General features: G+C 38.2%; 1 protein-coding gene across 1 annotated transcript; it reads right to left on the bottom strand.

Moving 5' to 3' along the window:
* Positions 1-6,901: 6,901 nt before the first annotated feature.
* LOC107812060 (RNA polymerase II C-terminal domain phosphatase-like 3) lies at positions 6,902-13,286 on the bottom strand. Its single transcript, XM_016637093.2, has 13 exons — positions 13,091-13,286; positions 12,281-12,865; positions 12,008-12,131; positions 11,870-11,925; positions 11,705-11,765; positions 10,208-11,623; positions 9,433-10,035; positions 9,208-9,354; positions 8,837-9,105; positions 8,616-8,727; positions 8,273-8,530; positions 7,923-7,969; positions 6,902-7,817 (listed from the first exon to the last, which is right to left on the bottom strand). The coding sequence occupies exons 2-13, from the start codon at positions 12,847-12,849 to the stop codon at positions 7,754-7,756; spliced, it is 3,726 nt and encodes a 1,241-aa protein (XP_016492579.1). The 5' UTR covers positions 12,850-12,865; positions 13,091-13,286; the 3' UTR covers positions 6,902-7,753.
* Positions 13,287-16,057: the final 2,771 nt, after the last annotated feature.

The following is a 16,057-nucleotide window of genomic DNA, read 5'->3' as shown; positions in this document are numbered from 1 at the left end:
AGGTGACGGGCGTGTGGGCGTGCACTAGTGTAATCAAGATTCGAGTTGACTTTAGATTATTGCTAGATTTGTTTTACTGTTATATCTTGTTATATCCGTGTTCTCCCTACTTGTTGATTATTTCAGATGTGATTCATGTTAGAAATCATGTTGAGGCTATATGATTATTTGTTTGAGACCTAATGAGACTACTTTTGTTGTTTTGGGAAATATGATTTAACTATAATTATACACTCAATCATGATTCTTTATTTGCATATCATATTTCAGCCTCTGTTCATTACTCGTTGTTACATCACACATTATTGTTACTTTCCATATGTGGTACTGTTTGGGCTGAGTGATATGAGATTGTGAGCCTGTGAAACTTGAGAGATTGATGACTGAGGTGGGCCTGAGAGCATGTTGAGGGAGTGTTAGTTGGATCGGGTTGCACGCTGTAGCAGGCCTTATTATTATTGTTATTGTTATTGTTATTGTTATTGTTATTGTTATTGTTATTGTTATTGTTATTGTTATTGTTATTGTTATTGTTATTATTGTTGTTATTATTGTTATTATTATAAATATTATTATGTGGATCAGATCGCATGCCACAGCAGGCCAAATTGGATTTATTATTATTTGAATCGGGTTGCACGCAGCAGCAGGCCTTATTGGCTTTATTATTAGCTTTTAGGCAGGATCCGCCTCTCCGGAGTCTAACATATCAGTATTCAGTACAAGCATAATAATATATATGCATGTCTTTAGTGAGGGGCATTGACGTCAGGAACTCGTACAGTGCTGAGTGGTTTTGTATGTGTGCGTGCGTGTGTGTGTGTGTGTTTGTGTGAGATAACATGGGCAGTGAGTCGGGCACCATGAGAGTGTGAGTAAATATCTTACCTAATCTTGTTGAGGGAATAACCCTTAGAAAATGACCTTGTTTGTCTATTTGACATGTGCGAGATGCGACGTATATGGAAAGTGACGAGCGTATGTATGGGTGCTATGTATGATTCATGATCAGAGTAGTTTGTAGGCTTTTATATGCCTTGATTTGGATATTGTGCCTCTTGCTGCCATGCTTTATATGTTTGTATGACTGTGTGAGCTTTGTGAATTATGCTTATGATCATGTATAGGATTTGATTCCCTATTTGAACATACTATTTGCTATTGTGTGGCATATCCGCCCAATATGAGTTGTAGTTATACACTTTGCACACGCATACACCTTAGCATGCTATTTATCAGTCCATAAGTAATTGATTAGATATTCGTTATTCGTATACATGTGTTCTTGTATATGCTTTTTGTGTGACGGATGAGATTGGCAGCACGTAAGTGGTTTGTGCGGGTTGAGTTAATATGGCACGTCACTTTGTCCATGCAGTTTAACGTGAGTCCGTATAGGTATGGCACATGAATTGTCCTTGTAACGTGTGGATAAGGATCCATTCCCCCAGGGCCTGCGCAAGCCCCCTCTCGTGATCGCAAAGGCCAAGCTCTAACCAATTCCCAGCTTGTCTCCCTTCTACGCGAACATGACTCCTAGGGAGAGAACATAAAGACCAATGCCACAGCTCTACAAGAACGCTACCTCCATCTCACGAAAGCAAAGAGCAAAACTAGCCTACCTTAGAATCCTTCTTCGTGATCGTGAGACATGCTCCATGATCGCAAAGCACACCAGACACCAACAAAATTCTGCAAATCCAACAATGCTCTGTGTGGTTCGAAACCTACTCGAGCCACTCAGAACCCTATCCAATCATACCAAGTTCATAAATACAATCCGAACTGAACCAAAGCCTCCAAACTCATACGATAACATCACATCTACGAATCAAAGGCCAAAACACAAGTTGAACTTCTCTTAAGTTCAACAACTTCCAACTTCAAACCAAGCGTCCAATTTAAGTCTAACCACTTGTCACGACCCAAATTTCCCACCCTCGGAAGTCGTGATGGCGCCTACTAGTGAAAGCTAGGCAAGCCAATCATTCCAAATATTTTACCTTTTCCATTTTTAATCCTTTAACAGGTGTGAATTAAAATTATATAAACAGCGGAAATAATAAAGCGAAAGAATGAAATGTAACAATTTAATAATAATACCGACACCAATCCATAAATATAAGCTACCCAGAACTGGTGTCACAATCTCACAGACTATCTAAGAATACTACAAATAGGGTTCGAACAAAATAAATACATGTTTGCATCTGATATAATAAAGAACAGAAGAAAAACTAGATAGGAATAGGGATGCCAAGGCCTGCGGATGCCTGATGGACTGAAGGCAGCAACCTCATTGTGGTCCAAAAGTTGCAGCACCGGGATCTGCACACAGTGTAGAGTGTAGTATCAGCACAACCGACCCCATGTGCTGGTAACTGCTTAGCCTAACCTCGATGAAGTAGTGACGAGGCTAGGACGAAACTACCAAATAAACCTGTGCAGTTAAATCATTTACAGCGGAAAAATAAAGGCAAAAATTTATAGTTAAAGATGGGAGGGGGGAAATATGTTGCAGGGAATATCAAGTAACAACAGAAAACCAATAGAAGAATGTAAAGAAAGTCATAATTTAATTATTAGCAAGAATCAAGAACTCAATAACACGTGCACGGCATCACTCTTAGTGCTTTTACTCTCATCCTCACCATAAAAAGATCAATAGAATCGACACAGCATCACCATTCGTGCTTTTACCTCACATAATCATGGCACAGAATTATCCTTCGTGCATATCACTCACATCATGGCACGGCATTGTAAATCATACGGCACGACATCACCCTTCGTGTTTTTACCTCACAATATCGGCACGGCATCACCCTTCGTGCATTAACACTCTCAAAATCATGCACGACATCACCCTTCGTGCTTTACACTCTTCCTCACCCAAGCAACAATCACAAAGCAATTGGGGCAAGGGAATCAATAATATCACAATAAAATCCCGGTAAGGTAACAATAGCATAACAACAATATCCCGGCAAGGAAAACAATATCATGAGTAATAACATCCCAGCAAGGGAGACAATATCATAAACCTCTTCTCTTTTCCACAATTACTTTACAACTCAATTCTCAACTTGAGCCAACGCTTCACAATGTTCAATTACCAATAATACTTCCACAAGCCTTGTTCGACAATAGAAATCATCATATAAAGCATAGACAATACGAAACGGAGTCACATCAATCATAGTATAAGACTCACGGGCATGCTTGATACCGACGTATAGATACTGGTCACCACACCTATACGTCGTACTCAACAATTAACACATAGAAAATAAGACACAACTCCTAATCCTTTAAGCTAAGGTTAGACCAAACACTTACTTCAATACCACGAACACAATTCAAGCCTCAACTATCGTTTTACCTCTATTTTCCACCATCAATTCGCTTGTATCTAGCCACAATTTACTTAACGATATCAATAAATGCTAAATGAATCAATTCTAATGCATGAAAATAGGCTTTCTAAAGATTTCCCCAAAAAGTCAAAAATTGACCCTGGGCCCACATGGTCAAAACCCGAGGTTCGAACCAAAACCCGATTACCCATTCATCCACGAACCCAAATATATAATTTATTTTGAAATCAAACCTCAAATCGAGGTTCAAATTCCCAAAATTTAAAAATCCTAAGTTTTACCCAAAACACCCAATTTCCCCCATGAAATCCCTTGATTTTGAATTGAAAGCATGTGAAAAGATGTTATAGATTAAAGAAATGAGTTAGAAATGACTTACAATTGATTTGGAGAAGAACTTTTCTTTAGAAAATCGCCCAAGAGAGCATAGGGTTTGAGAGAGTTTGAAAAATGAAGAAAAATGCGTCTAAGTCCAAATTAATTGGTCGCAGATATCGCAATTGCGACTAGGATTCACAATTGCGAACCCCTTCAGGACTTGTTGTCTTCGCAAATGCGAAGAATCTGTCGCATTTGCGACCACGGAAAAATCCTGTCACCTTCGCAATTGCGAAGGGAACATCTCATTTGCGATTGGGAGGGCTTCGCAATTCCCACCCAGTGTTCGCATTTGGGAAAAGGGCCTGCCCAGGCTTGGTTCGCATTTGCGATATTGGGGTCGCAATTACCAACCCTGTCCACTTCGCAATTGCGAAGCCTGACCTCGCAATTGCGAGATCAGAGGCCTGGGCAAAAATACCAGATACCAGCACTTGCTCCTAAGTCCAATTTCACTCCGTGTCCTATCCAAAACTCACCCGAGCCCTCGAGGCTCCAATCCAAACATGCACGCAAGTCTAAAAACTTCATACGGACTTGCTCGTGCAATCAAATCATCAAAATAACATCAACAACTATGAATTAAACCTCAAATTTATGAAATCACTCAAGAACATCAAAATTACTATTTTCTCAACTATAGGTCCATTTTATACCAAACCAATTCCGATCTTTACCAAATTTTACATATTCAACTTAATTATTATTTCAAACTTGTACCGGGTTCCGGAACCAAGATATGGGCCCGATACTATCAAGAAAATGCATCAATTCACTTCTAAAAACCTTTATATTTTCAAGAAAATAATTTTTTTAAAAATTCAATTCTCGGGCTTGGGACATCAGAATTCGATTCGAGGCATACGCCCAAGAGCCATATTTTACTACGGACCCTACGAGACAGTCGGATCACGGGTCCGGGTCCGTTTTCCAAGAATGTTGGCCAAAGTCAACTTTATTCAATTTTAAAAGTCAATTTTCTTATTTCACTTAGTTTTCACATAAAAGCTTTCCGGAAACGTGCCCGGACTGCGCACGCAAATAGAGGTGAGACAAAAAGAGGTTTTTAAGGCCTCGAAATACAGAATTTACTTTCAAAACGAGTGGTGGCCCTTTTGCGTCATCACACCAATTCGGATTACAACCAGACTTTGCACTTATGTCCCGGAATACTTTTAAAAGAAACAAAATATGTGAATTTCATACAAGTATTTAGTTCAATAAAAAAATATTAGTATAAAAAAAATAATGTGAAACATCCATGGGTGATTCGACTATAAGGCCAGTAAAGCAATTACTTGGGGCCCCAACTTTTTGGTGCCCCATTTTTTCTTTAAATATGTATTATTAAAAAAAAATGTGTACATTTAAATTTTTTTAAAAAAAAATTGGACCGGAAGTACAATAACTTTAATATGAGGATCGTTGTAATAATTAGAGAATGGAATAATTTTTAATGAATTGTTTCCTTACATGGGTAGGGTAACTATTTTTTTTATTTTTTGCCTCATTTATATCCTAATAACTAATATGGGGCCACATTATTATTTATATATTTACCTTTTTCATTCTCTCTTTTACTATTCTTATTCTCAATATTGGCTCTACCCTTCGGGGTAGGGGTAAGGTCTGCGTACATATTACCCTCCCCAGACCCCACTTGTGGGATTATACTGGGTTATTGTTGTTGTTGTTGATTCTCAATATTGAAAGATCTCTCAATCGACAACTTACCACAGCTTACAAGTTATCTTTTTACTTAGGGTCTTTCTTTGAAATTTGATTTTAGTCCCCAATCATGTTGAGACGGCCCCGGAAACATCTTAAAATATCAGAGAAAACAAAGAAAAAAGAATATAGTATAAAATGTTGACATGAGGATTACGTCGTTTAAATTCCCGCCAAAAATAAACCTACTACGCACAATAATACGAGTAGTTGTTAACCTACGATGCACATTAATACGAGTAGTTTGGGTCCCCTACACTGTGTATGCACCAATCTATTTACAAAAATAGGAATACACACCTAGTGTTTTATGTTTGCACCATGCCTAATAAATACATAATACGGCCCCCAAATATATACTAACATAAGCCATAGTTAATTGATGTTTTTGCACCTCAATATAACACAATCACCCCAAAACCATGATAAATTATTGTGGTTAGAATTGAACATTATATGTTGATAACGTTTCTCCATATCTTCGCAAATAAATATAACCTTGAAGATTTACTTTATTGTTATTTAAAAATCATAAAGCTATTAAATTACTCTTTCGGGAGTAGCGGGCAAAAATCTTACCTATACAAGTTTATAAAATTATTAAAAATAAAATCCAAATGCATGGCGGATAATCCGGTAAAAAGCAGGGAACTTGGAAATGTCCTTTTCGGCTTAGAGACAAATTACATCGTCACAAAGTCCTTATTTGAGGGCTGCGTCAAAATAAGTTTGCCCTGTCAGGCCAGCCCAACCCAACCCGCTATTTAGGTAGGGCTGGGTTGAAATTGTTTTAGTCCATTTAAAATTAAGGCTTATAAGCCGGGCCCAAGTTCGTCCGCTGGCCCTTAAGGCTTGACCGAGGCTAGGCCTAGGCCTGCCTATAGGCCAAAAATTAATTAAATTCAAATTTAAATATTTAAAAAAATTAAAAACTAAAAAATATTAATTATTATTCTCATTTTCCAATCTTAGATTGCTCGTTTACCTTTCCATATCAACTAGAATTTATATTTTTGACATGCATGTAGTATGAGAAAATTAGTTTTTCCTTTGTTTAACTAACAACGAACTAGGAAAGTTTTAAGTGGCCAATAATAATTTTTTTTCAAAAGAAAATATTACTTTAAGTGGCCAATAATTTGTTTGGTACTTTAATATATTATTAATTATTAAATTGCTCTTTAGTATAGGAAAAGGTCAAGTTTTAATACACAAAGAAAATTGAAAACACTAACAAATTTCATGAATTTTAAAAATTTATGGACTATAATGATGAAATCAACAAATAATGTTAAACCTAAATTAAAAAAACCTTAGCATATAAATTAATTAATGCAATTCCTGAACCTAAGGAAAGTGAAAAAAATGTACTAAAAAAATATTCATGTAACATTAGAAAAATGAGAGCTAGAGATATAGAGAATTTACATTTTAATTACGAGATTCCTTGTCAAATATCAAGATTCTTGTACACTCTAAATAAATAAAAGTCATTCATATGATTAAGAGATTATGTCACAAAAAAATATCTAAAGATTTAAAAAAAAAATTCTAAAAACATTGAAGGGTCAGCCCGCCGTAGCCCGCAGCCCTCTTAGGATTGGGTTAGGCTGGCCATTTTAAGGACCATAAAGGACCGGCCCACCCTAGCCCACCATATTTAAAAGCCCACAAGGCTGGGCTGAATTTTAGCCTATTTTGACAGTTCTAGCTGTAGTTAGCGTATTAATCAAACAACAATTTTCATTAGTCCATTGAATAATTGCTTGTTTGCCACCACGAAAAGGATTCCAGTTACCCATTTCACCGAAAAATTAAATTCTGTATAATGATTTTATCCGTTTCCAATTTTATCGAATGTCGCCAAACAGACAACTAGACAAGTTCTCATCGCCTCCTTCCCCTTTTCATCAGCTGCAGAATCAATGTGTTTTCATGTGGTTGAATAAAACACGCGCTACGCAATACTTATCTAAAATAAAGCCGCAGTCCCATTCTACTTTGGAATTCGGAATAATCAAAAACCCAAGTGAGGATGTGAAAAATTGGTCAAGCCAAGGTTGTCCTAGGGTTGCTATAGACAGGCCAAATGTAGCAAAGGCGTTTTGGGCGGATTCCTTTGGAATCAAGCTTAAGTTAATCCTCAAACCATTCACCCTTTGCCTGATTGGCTTAGCTATTGTTTCCGTTTCTAACACCCATCCAATTCTTGATATCATCTCTGGACTTTTTTTCGCTTTCTTTATCAAAAGATGGAAAGGGTGTTAATTTTAAGGTTTAATAGCAAAATCATGTTCATTCGCCCTCCGATAAAGCAAAGCTGATGCCTCCACCCTGCAATTTATTTATTTTATTTTTGGTGGATAAATCAAGAAAGAGAACCAACTTAAATTACAATGGTAGTAATAAGACTGCAATCGTACAATAAAAAGATCGTACCAGCCAGGATGAACAACAAATCGACCAGTGGAAAGCGCCCAGTTAACCTGTTAGACAAACTTGCAATTAAACCTCTAAAGATACCTTCCACATAAATAGTTTAGCGTCGATTTAATCCACATGCAACGTATTGTATGTGACTCAATTACTAAGAATAATTAAGTAATGATGTGACTCAATCACACAGATCACGTACGGTAGACTTCTCCACCAGCAGCTCTCTACATTTACTTAAAACATTTCATTCTCATTTCCCCAAGCGGGCCACTAGTTTCTTTCCCTAATTTTTGGTGCAAATGGGTATGGGATGTGAGCAGTGTAAAGTGATAATATTGGGAAAAATAACACACCTTGTCTGTCCCAAGAGAATTGGCAACCACATGGGTAACCTGCTCGTCAATTTGACCACTGCAGACAGCACCAAACTGTTCAGCTGTCTGCCACAAAGGATGAAAATGAGGATTGGCTTCACCAACAGGAAATACTCTGCTGAAGACAATACGGCAACCTGCCAGAATCTTCTGTTGTTCTGTGGCTAAGATGTTCCTAACATCAGCTTCATCTATGGACCGATGTTCGAAAAAATTCTGATGTATTCTTTGAATAACCTAATTGTATGAAATGATACAGAATATTAGTACCAAGAAATTACTTTCCTAGAGACTTCTTATACAAAATCAAACATCAACTCACCCCCAAACAAGAGGCCAATGTCCCATCTTCTGGTCTTTCATCATGATCAATCTCAAGAAGAGAAGGACCAGGGAGACCAAATTGTCGTCTACTGCAAGGAAAGTAAATATACCTATAGATACAAAAATATTAATCATAGACATTTGAACAGCACAATATTTGTCATAGTACGCAGATATACTTGAGAACTCGTTCATGAATGACATCAAACATGCAATTACCTCTCCACAACAATCAAATTTAGCTTGTTATGTGGCCAGACTCTCACAGAATCATCTATAATCACAACAGCAGACTCCATGCCCAAAACCCCCTCCAAGTCCTTACTCTTAGGAATCCTTTCATCCCCATCAAGTGGATCTCCATCGTCACCCCTGGAGATCACTCGTCCAGCAAACAGATCCCCTTTTGGATCTAGCAATTTTGCCATCTCAGTGGCATATAGCTTGTTCCCCATGGTATAGAGATGCAGCTCAAAAAGCTTGCTAGCCTAAACCAGCACATTATTACAAAAAGATAAAAATAAAGGGAACATTCAATATCCGATCTCTAGCTATATATACATACACACATATATTAGAAAAACAATTACCTTTTCCAAGAAATTCCAGATCCCAGGCCGTAATTTTGTCCACATTCCCATGTGCGGAAACCGGAAGAGGTGCTTATAAGGTTTTTCACGGTCTTGTTCCTCTTTCTTCCTCAATATCTCTTGATGGACTGGGTCGATTTCAACAAACTGAAAAAGAACAAGACCATAAAATAATCACTACACAGAAACTAAGCTCAGAATCTACGAGGTCTAAAGGATTCTTGCCTTTGCTGAATTGAGAAGAGTATGGTCCAAGTCCAAAACAAGACAGAGCTTCCGAACAGAAAACATTTTCTTCTGTTCCTCAAGCCTCCTAGTCCTTTCTCTCTGAATAGAAGCTCTCTGCTGGTCACTATACCCTTCAAATAGGTGCTCAACATTTCCCCAAGAGCTCTGCAGTTGCAATGAACCAGGAGGAGCTTTTCCAGAAGCTAAGCCAGCATCAGTCAGCAGTTCACTTGACTCAGAAACTGCCCCATTTCCTTCCAATCTACTAGGATGAACTTGCATATGTTGTGCTGGAGTTTGAGAAGCAGCTGATGGTGATGTGGATGTTGGTGAAACAGAGATCATATCAGCAATGTTTTTTAAATTTTTGGTGAATTGGCGAGCAATGTCTGGTGGTGTAGTAGAAGGTATCACAGCAGACTTTCTATCCAACTGGTCTTCTGGCCTTTGGACACAATGACTGCTTATCATTGCTTGTGTGCCCGCTACACCCGTTTTACATTGATCAGCAGATCCAGAATTCCCACTCTTTTGAACTGCAGTATTATGAAGAACACGCCGAGGGTCGCGAGGTTTCATCCGGACTTTAGCCACTTCATCCTGCAAATCCCGACAATGTAGATATTTGGAGGATAACTAAATTAACAAAAAATATCAAACACTGTTTAGAGAAAAGGAGAAACCTTAAAAAGTAAGGCAGAATGTGCAATAGAAGCTGTAAAGAACTCACTGCAAATGAACTCATTCTTCAAAAGGTTGTAAATAAACTTACTGCTGCTGTTGTCTGTGTAGGAGTCTGAATTATTCCAACTGATCTCTGCCCAATCACAGAAGATTTGGGAGCAGCTACGTTCGTTGATGGAACTGCTCCAAGAATAGAGCTAGAACTAGAAGCTACTGTGGTAGTTTTAGAAGCATCTGCAGACTTCTGCTGTTCCAACTTGATTATATTCATCCATATTGAAGGATTTATAGCGATGTCTTTTAATAGAGAATGCAAATTTGCAGACGTACCAGTCAATGGCAAGTTCACATCAGCATTAACTATGACACTAGGTATAGTATTGCTAGTAGAGACACTACTTGTTACTTGCTCCAATTTCCTAGTGTCATTGTCACTGCTATCTGTAACATAGTTACTACTCGTAATTGGCAATCCCACAGTTCCTCTATGCTCTAACCAACCACCATTTCCAGTCGAAGGTCGCACATCACTCACAATGATTGAGTCAGTCTGTTCACTTCTTTGTCTCTTCAACAATGGAGCATCAAAGGCTGGTTGCTCTACTATCTTCTGCTTTCTTGAACCTATCATCTCTAAAGAAGCCTCTAATTTTAAATCAATGTTTGGGATAGGCAACATCTTCTTAGTCAAGTTCTGAGCAGCTGCTTCGCTGGTTGCCAATCTGAGTCTGGGATCTCTACTTTTTGCAGTAGAAGATCGCAAAGAAGGATTTGGCAGAAAACTAAGAGGATCTGCATTCCGAGCAGTTCCAAGCCCTTGTCCAGCCAGAATATTTGTCGGGGGAACAGAAGAAACTATTGGTTGCCAAGTGCTAGATGCATTCAGAACGCTGGCATTATGTCCAACATTAGAACTGGAGACCTCCCCGCCGGTGTCCCCTTCCCCACTATCACCCTCATTGGATGGGGTTGGACTTGGAAACTTTTCACTATCAAAAAGGGAACTTCGACCAAATTTTTGTTGATAGGAGGAAACAGCTTTAAGGGCATCAGTTTCATAAGGATGCAATAAGGAGCTCCCTTTCTCAAGAGCACCCGTAAACATGGGCAACTCCGGTTTCACCACTCCATGTGTCTGCGTGGATGCTTTTGCAATAGGGAATATTGGTGCAATTTCTCGCGTAGGCGACGGAAGAGTATCTATATCGTGGTCTTTATGGAGGTCTAACAGAGGAACAGATAACCCTCTAGCTTTAGAATTGGCTAATCCTGGTTTTATATATTCAAATGACACATTCTGCTCCTTAGGACCTGAAGATTTGGTAGACTCAACATCTAAATCACACTTCTTTACAGAAGTACAATCCTGATTTGCATTTTCAGAAGATGAATGAGAATCATTCATATCTAACACTTTAACAACTTTGATCACATTGTCCTGGTCATTGTCTTCAGTAATTGAAGAAACAGCTGACTGGTTTATAGAGAGAATCACCGCATCCACCTGGGACATAAATTAAACAGCATAAGCTACCAGTAAGGCAAGCATTCTCAATATATATATGTACTTTTATGGAAAACATACCTCTTTTAACTGCTCAGAAGACAAAAGAGCAGGTACTTGGCTCTTTACATGAAGAAGTAACCTGCAAGCAAGTTAGAATGACCGTAAAGTCTCCAAATGCACTAGGAACTAGTATATATACCGATGTCAATCACAAGACGCAAATGTAAAAGAAACAACAAAAACCTAGATAGAATCTCTCTGTTCTGTTCCTTCTGATTCTGGTTCATGGAGCAGAAAACCTGCAAAAGAAAGAGATTTAAGCATTCAGAAAACCACACTTTTTTCAGTTATGGAATTGGCTTGAAAGATGCGCCATCTTACAGAATTTACGATTTGAATTGCAGTCATAAACAGTTGAACCAGGTCGTCGGAATCTGGAGAAGCAGCTAGTTCCCCCACGCTGTCCAATGAGTTTTGCAATTTGGAACAGACCACAGGAAAGGATCTAACAGCAGACAGATAGAGCATAAGTAATTAGTCAAAAAAACCATTTAATTGCAATCAACTTCTGAGAAAAGCTTTCTTGTGTATGTAGTTATTTTGCAAATACAGTTTTAGATCCAAAACTCCAAAAAAATAGTCCACTTTACTTACTTCTCCATTTCGTCTACAGTAACACTAAGAAGTTGTTCCCTAATCAAATTTGCCTCCTCCTTTGATGTTTTAAAGGAATTAAGTTCATCATCATTATTGGTAGCACCACCATTTACCACAACGACATCAGCATCCGAGTCGATCTCGCCTTCCTCCAACTCTCCTTCCTCCATAGTATCGTCGTCCACATGAATGATGACCTTTTCCACCATATCAGAAGAAGATTCCACAGACTGCTTGGAGTTGTCGTCAGTAGTCATGACGAAGAGTTCGTTTAGAGGCTTATTCTGCACAGCCTGAGCCCAAGCCAGGTTATACAAACCCCGTGCGTAGTCCCTCGAGATTGGGTACTTATATATATCTTTCATGGTCCAAACCCTAGTACTCGAATTTTGATTTTGATTATTCGAATTGACAACCTTAGTAGTAGCAGTAGTAGTAACAGTAGTAGATGTAGGTGGGTCTTGTTGCTTATTGAAGGCATCCTCACTGATTTCTTCAACCGATGCCGAATCTGAGATCTCACCCTCCTCTACATCTCCAACTGCTGGCGTATTACATTCTTCCATCCTAGGGTTTTTTTTTCTTTTTTAAATAAATAAATACAATTGGATTCAAATCAGCAAATACAAGTATAAATATGCTGAAACTAATCTCACACAATGATTCTGTACACCCACAATTAAAAAGAATGAATTTGAATTTGAAACGATTAAGAGCGTAAATTTAAAAATTAAAAAAAATAATAAAAAAAAAAGGGAATCCCACAGTTATGATTTTTGGAAACAGCGATTATTAATTAATACATACATTTATAAATCGGGAAATTCGGATAAAAAGACAGCGGGATGGATCTGGAGAACGTTCGAAAAAGGCTTCTATTATTATGAAACGCAGGAGGAGAGCAAGAAAGGCTCTCTAGGGAGGAAGGGAAGGGAATTTAAGGGTAGGGGCAAGAATCTAGGATGGCTTGGCAAGGATCAATCTCAGTCGTCCATCTCGTCCCGTCCCATCCCAAATTCAAGTAGATTTGGTAAAAATAAGACTGCCCCCGCACACCAACGTCAGTGCCACGCGGTCTCAATTTTTTCCCTTAGAATGAGGGAAACTTCAACCAAGCAAAATTGAGTGCGGAACCAAAGTAACCTGAAAATTCTACAAAATAACACTAATAGTGGCAAGGGCAGGTTTGGAATAGCTTATTGGGTTATTTAATACTATCATTTTTAGGATGGTAAAATTGCTCGAGGAATAAAGGTGGAGTACAATAATTTTATTGTATAAAAATAAGGGTGATGTTCAAAATTACAATAACTATAAGGGTATCAATCTATTAAGCTACACTACGAAGGTTTGGGATACGGTGGTGGAGATGATAGTGAGGAAGGGTGTGTTATTTGTGAGAACCAGTTTGGATTTATGCCGGGATGATTGAGTACATAAGTCATTCATCCTGTTAGGTGGTTGGTGGAGCAGTATAAGGAGAGGAAGAGGGACTTACATATGGGGTTCATCGGCCTAGAAAAAGGCACACATGTAGCATACACATGGGCGATTAAGGACATATACGACGTAGCCAAGACCTGGGTAAGGGCGGTGGGAGGAGACTCTTATCACTTTTCATCATAATGGGGTTGCATCTAGAGATCAACTCTTCGTTTTTGTTTGCCTTGATAATGGATAAGTTGACGTGATACATTCAAAGGGAAATACCTTGATGCATGTTATTTGAAGATGACATAATTCTGATTGACGAGACGTGAGACGGTGTTAACGATAGGCTAGAGGTTTGGAGGAAGACCTTGGAGTCTAAAAGGCTTAGGTTGAGCAAGACTAAGACAGAATAATTATAGTGCAAGTTTAGTGACGTGACTTAGGAAACTAATGCGGAAGTGAGGCTGGACACAAAAGGCATCCCCAAGAGAGGAAGTTTCAAGTACCTTGGGTCTATAATTCAAAGTAATTGAGAGATTGATGATGATGTCATACATCATACTAGAGCGGGATAGATGATAAGGGAAAATGAGGATGTTGAGATGAATGTTTGGGCATACTAAGAAAGATATGATTATGAATGAAAATATTTGGGACAAGGTGCGAGTGGCCTTCATGGTAGACAAGATGCGGGAAGCGAGACTAAGATGGTTTGGGCATGTGATAAGGAGATGTACAAATGCCCTAGTGAGGAGGTGTGAGAGTTTAGCTATGATGTGGCTAAGAAGAGGTAGCGGTAGGCTGAATAAGTATTGTGAAGAGGTGATTAGGCATGACATGACACATCTTCAGCTTGCTAGGGACATGATACTTGATAGAAGGGAGTAGAAGTCGAGGATTAGGATAGTAGGGTAGTAAGTAGTCGTGCGTAATTCCTTTTCGTACATCTATTGCATTTCTATACTTGTAGCACTAGTGTAGTCCCGTATTTCCTATTCTTAGATTTCTAATACTACCTTTATTTTTATTTTATTGCTTGGGTTATTTTATTTTTTAGCTGTGGTTTCTGCTTCTCTTTACATGGATTCTTTTCTGTCGTATTTTCTTTTCTAAACTGCTGTCAAACTCTTGTCGGTTGTTGCCTCTTGTACCTCAACCAACTTAAGCATGTAGAATCTACCACGTCTTAATAACAATCAATTATTCTCTTTCCTAATCCCCTTTATGCAGCCTCCCATGACTCTCAATTAGTTCGAGGCATTGTTGAAGAGAACCTCGTCGGGATAAAAGCCACGATATCACGAATAAGGCGTTGTGATTCGGCATGCCAATATGCCCAACTACGTCATAAACCACAGTAACACTCACATGGGTCTGAAAGTTTCAGTTCACAAAAATTATCATCCCTCTCTAGCAGAAGGTTGTATCAAACTCAATTTGAGTGTTATCGGGACATAGATCACCAGAATAGTTGCTTTGATTAGAAGTGCCTTAATCACTAACATTCCAGTCCTTTGAAAAGAATACTCACTAATCGATATTTCTCTGCTCGACATGGCTAGCAATGTTAGGATGTTTATAAATTTCTATGGAATGAATCCATGCTTATATAGTGAAAATAAAATGCAAATAGTATGTAATACACATCATCATAAAGACCTAAAATTTAATATGGTTGTGAAAACTTATTGGCATCTGACATCTCACAGTCAGTTACCCAATCAGATGTGGTGATCCATCAAGACTGACTTAAGTTAGGATACAAAACATCTTTATATTGTTGTTCTCCTCTTGAATACGATTCAGGGCTTAATTGTAATGATCATTCAAGTTATTCGACTATTTAACCCTTCATCCAATGCCCAAACCATATCTACTGCTCCAAATATCTCTCCAGGATAGAATTTGATTTAATTGAAAGAATTACTTCCACTATGACATAGCTAATGGATTTTGATGTATGTTAGGTAAACATCAATCACCCTTTTATACTACACATATTTCTTTAAATTTGTATTGTAACGACCTAATCGGTCTTTTTGTACTTTTACATTATGTTCAGCGGTCTAAGATTTTGAGTGGCTTTATATAATTCATAATGACTTGCTTGTATAGTTGGTTTCGATGTTCGATAGGTTTGTCATTGATTTGAAAAAGTAATTCTCAATTTGGAAGCTTTAAGTTGGAAGAGTTGATCAAGGTTTGACTTTGAGTAAACGACCTTGGAATTAGGATTTGAAGGTTCCAATAGGTTTATATAGTAATTTTGGACTTGAACGTATGTGCGGGTCGAGCTTGGGGTGGTCCAAGAGCGAGGCAGCGCCTCATATCAAAAGTTGGAAA

This window comes from Nicotiana tabacum, chromosome 20, assembly GCF_000715075.1.
Source record: "Nicotiana tabacum cultivar K326 chromosome 20, ASM71507v2, whole genome shotgun sequence".
Classification (NCBI taxonomy): Eukaryota; Viridiplantae; Streptophyta; class Magnoliopsida; order Solanales; family Solanaceae; genus Nicotiana; species Nicotiana tabacum.
Note: the sequence above shows the minus strand (reverse complement) of the source record. Positions and strands in the feature narration are given on the sequence as shown.

Bases quoted from the DNA above. Each gene is read 5' to 3' on its own strand.
- LOC107812060 (XM_016637093.2), bottom strand. From the start codon at position 12,849: ATGGAAGAATGTAATACGCCAGCAGTTGGAGATGTAGAGGAGGGTGAG. The intron at 8,728-8,836 runs GTAATTGCATGT...TTGTATCTATAG, and splicing joins AATTTGATTGTTGTGGAGAG to GTATATTTACTTTCCTTGCA. The intron at 7,818-7,922 runs GTACGATCTTTT...AATAAATTGCAG, and splicing joins TTTGTTGTTCATCCTGGCTG to GGTGGAGGCATCAGCTTTGC.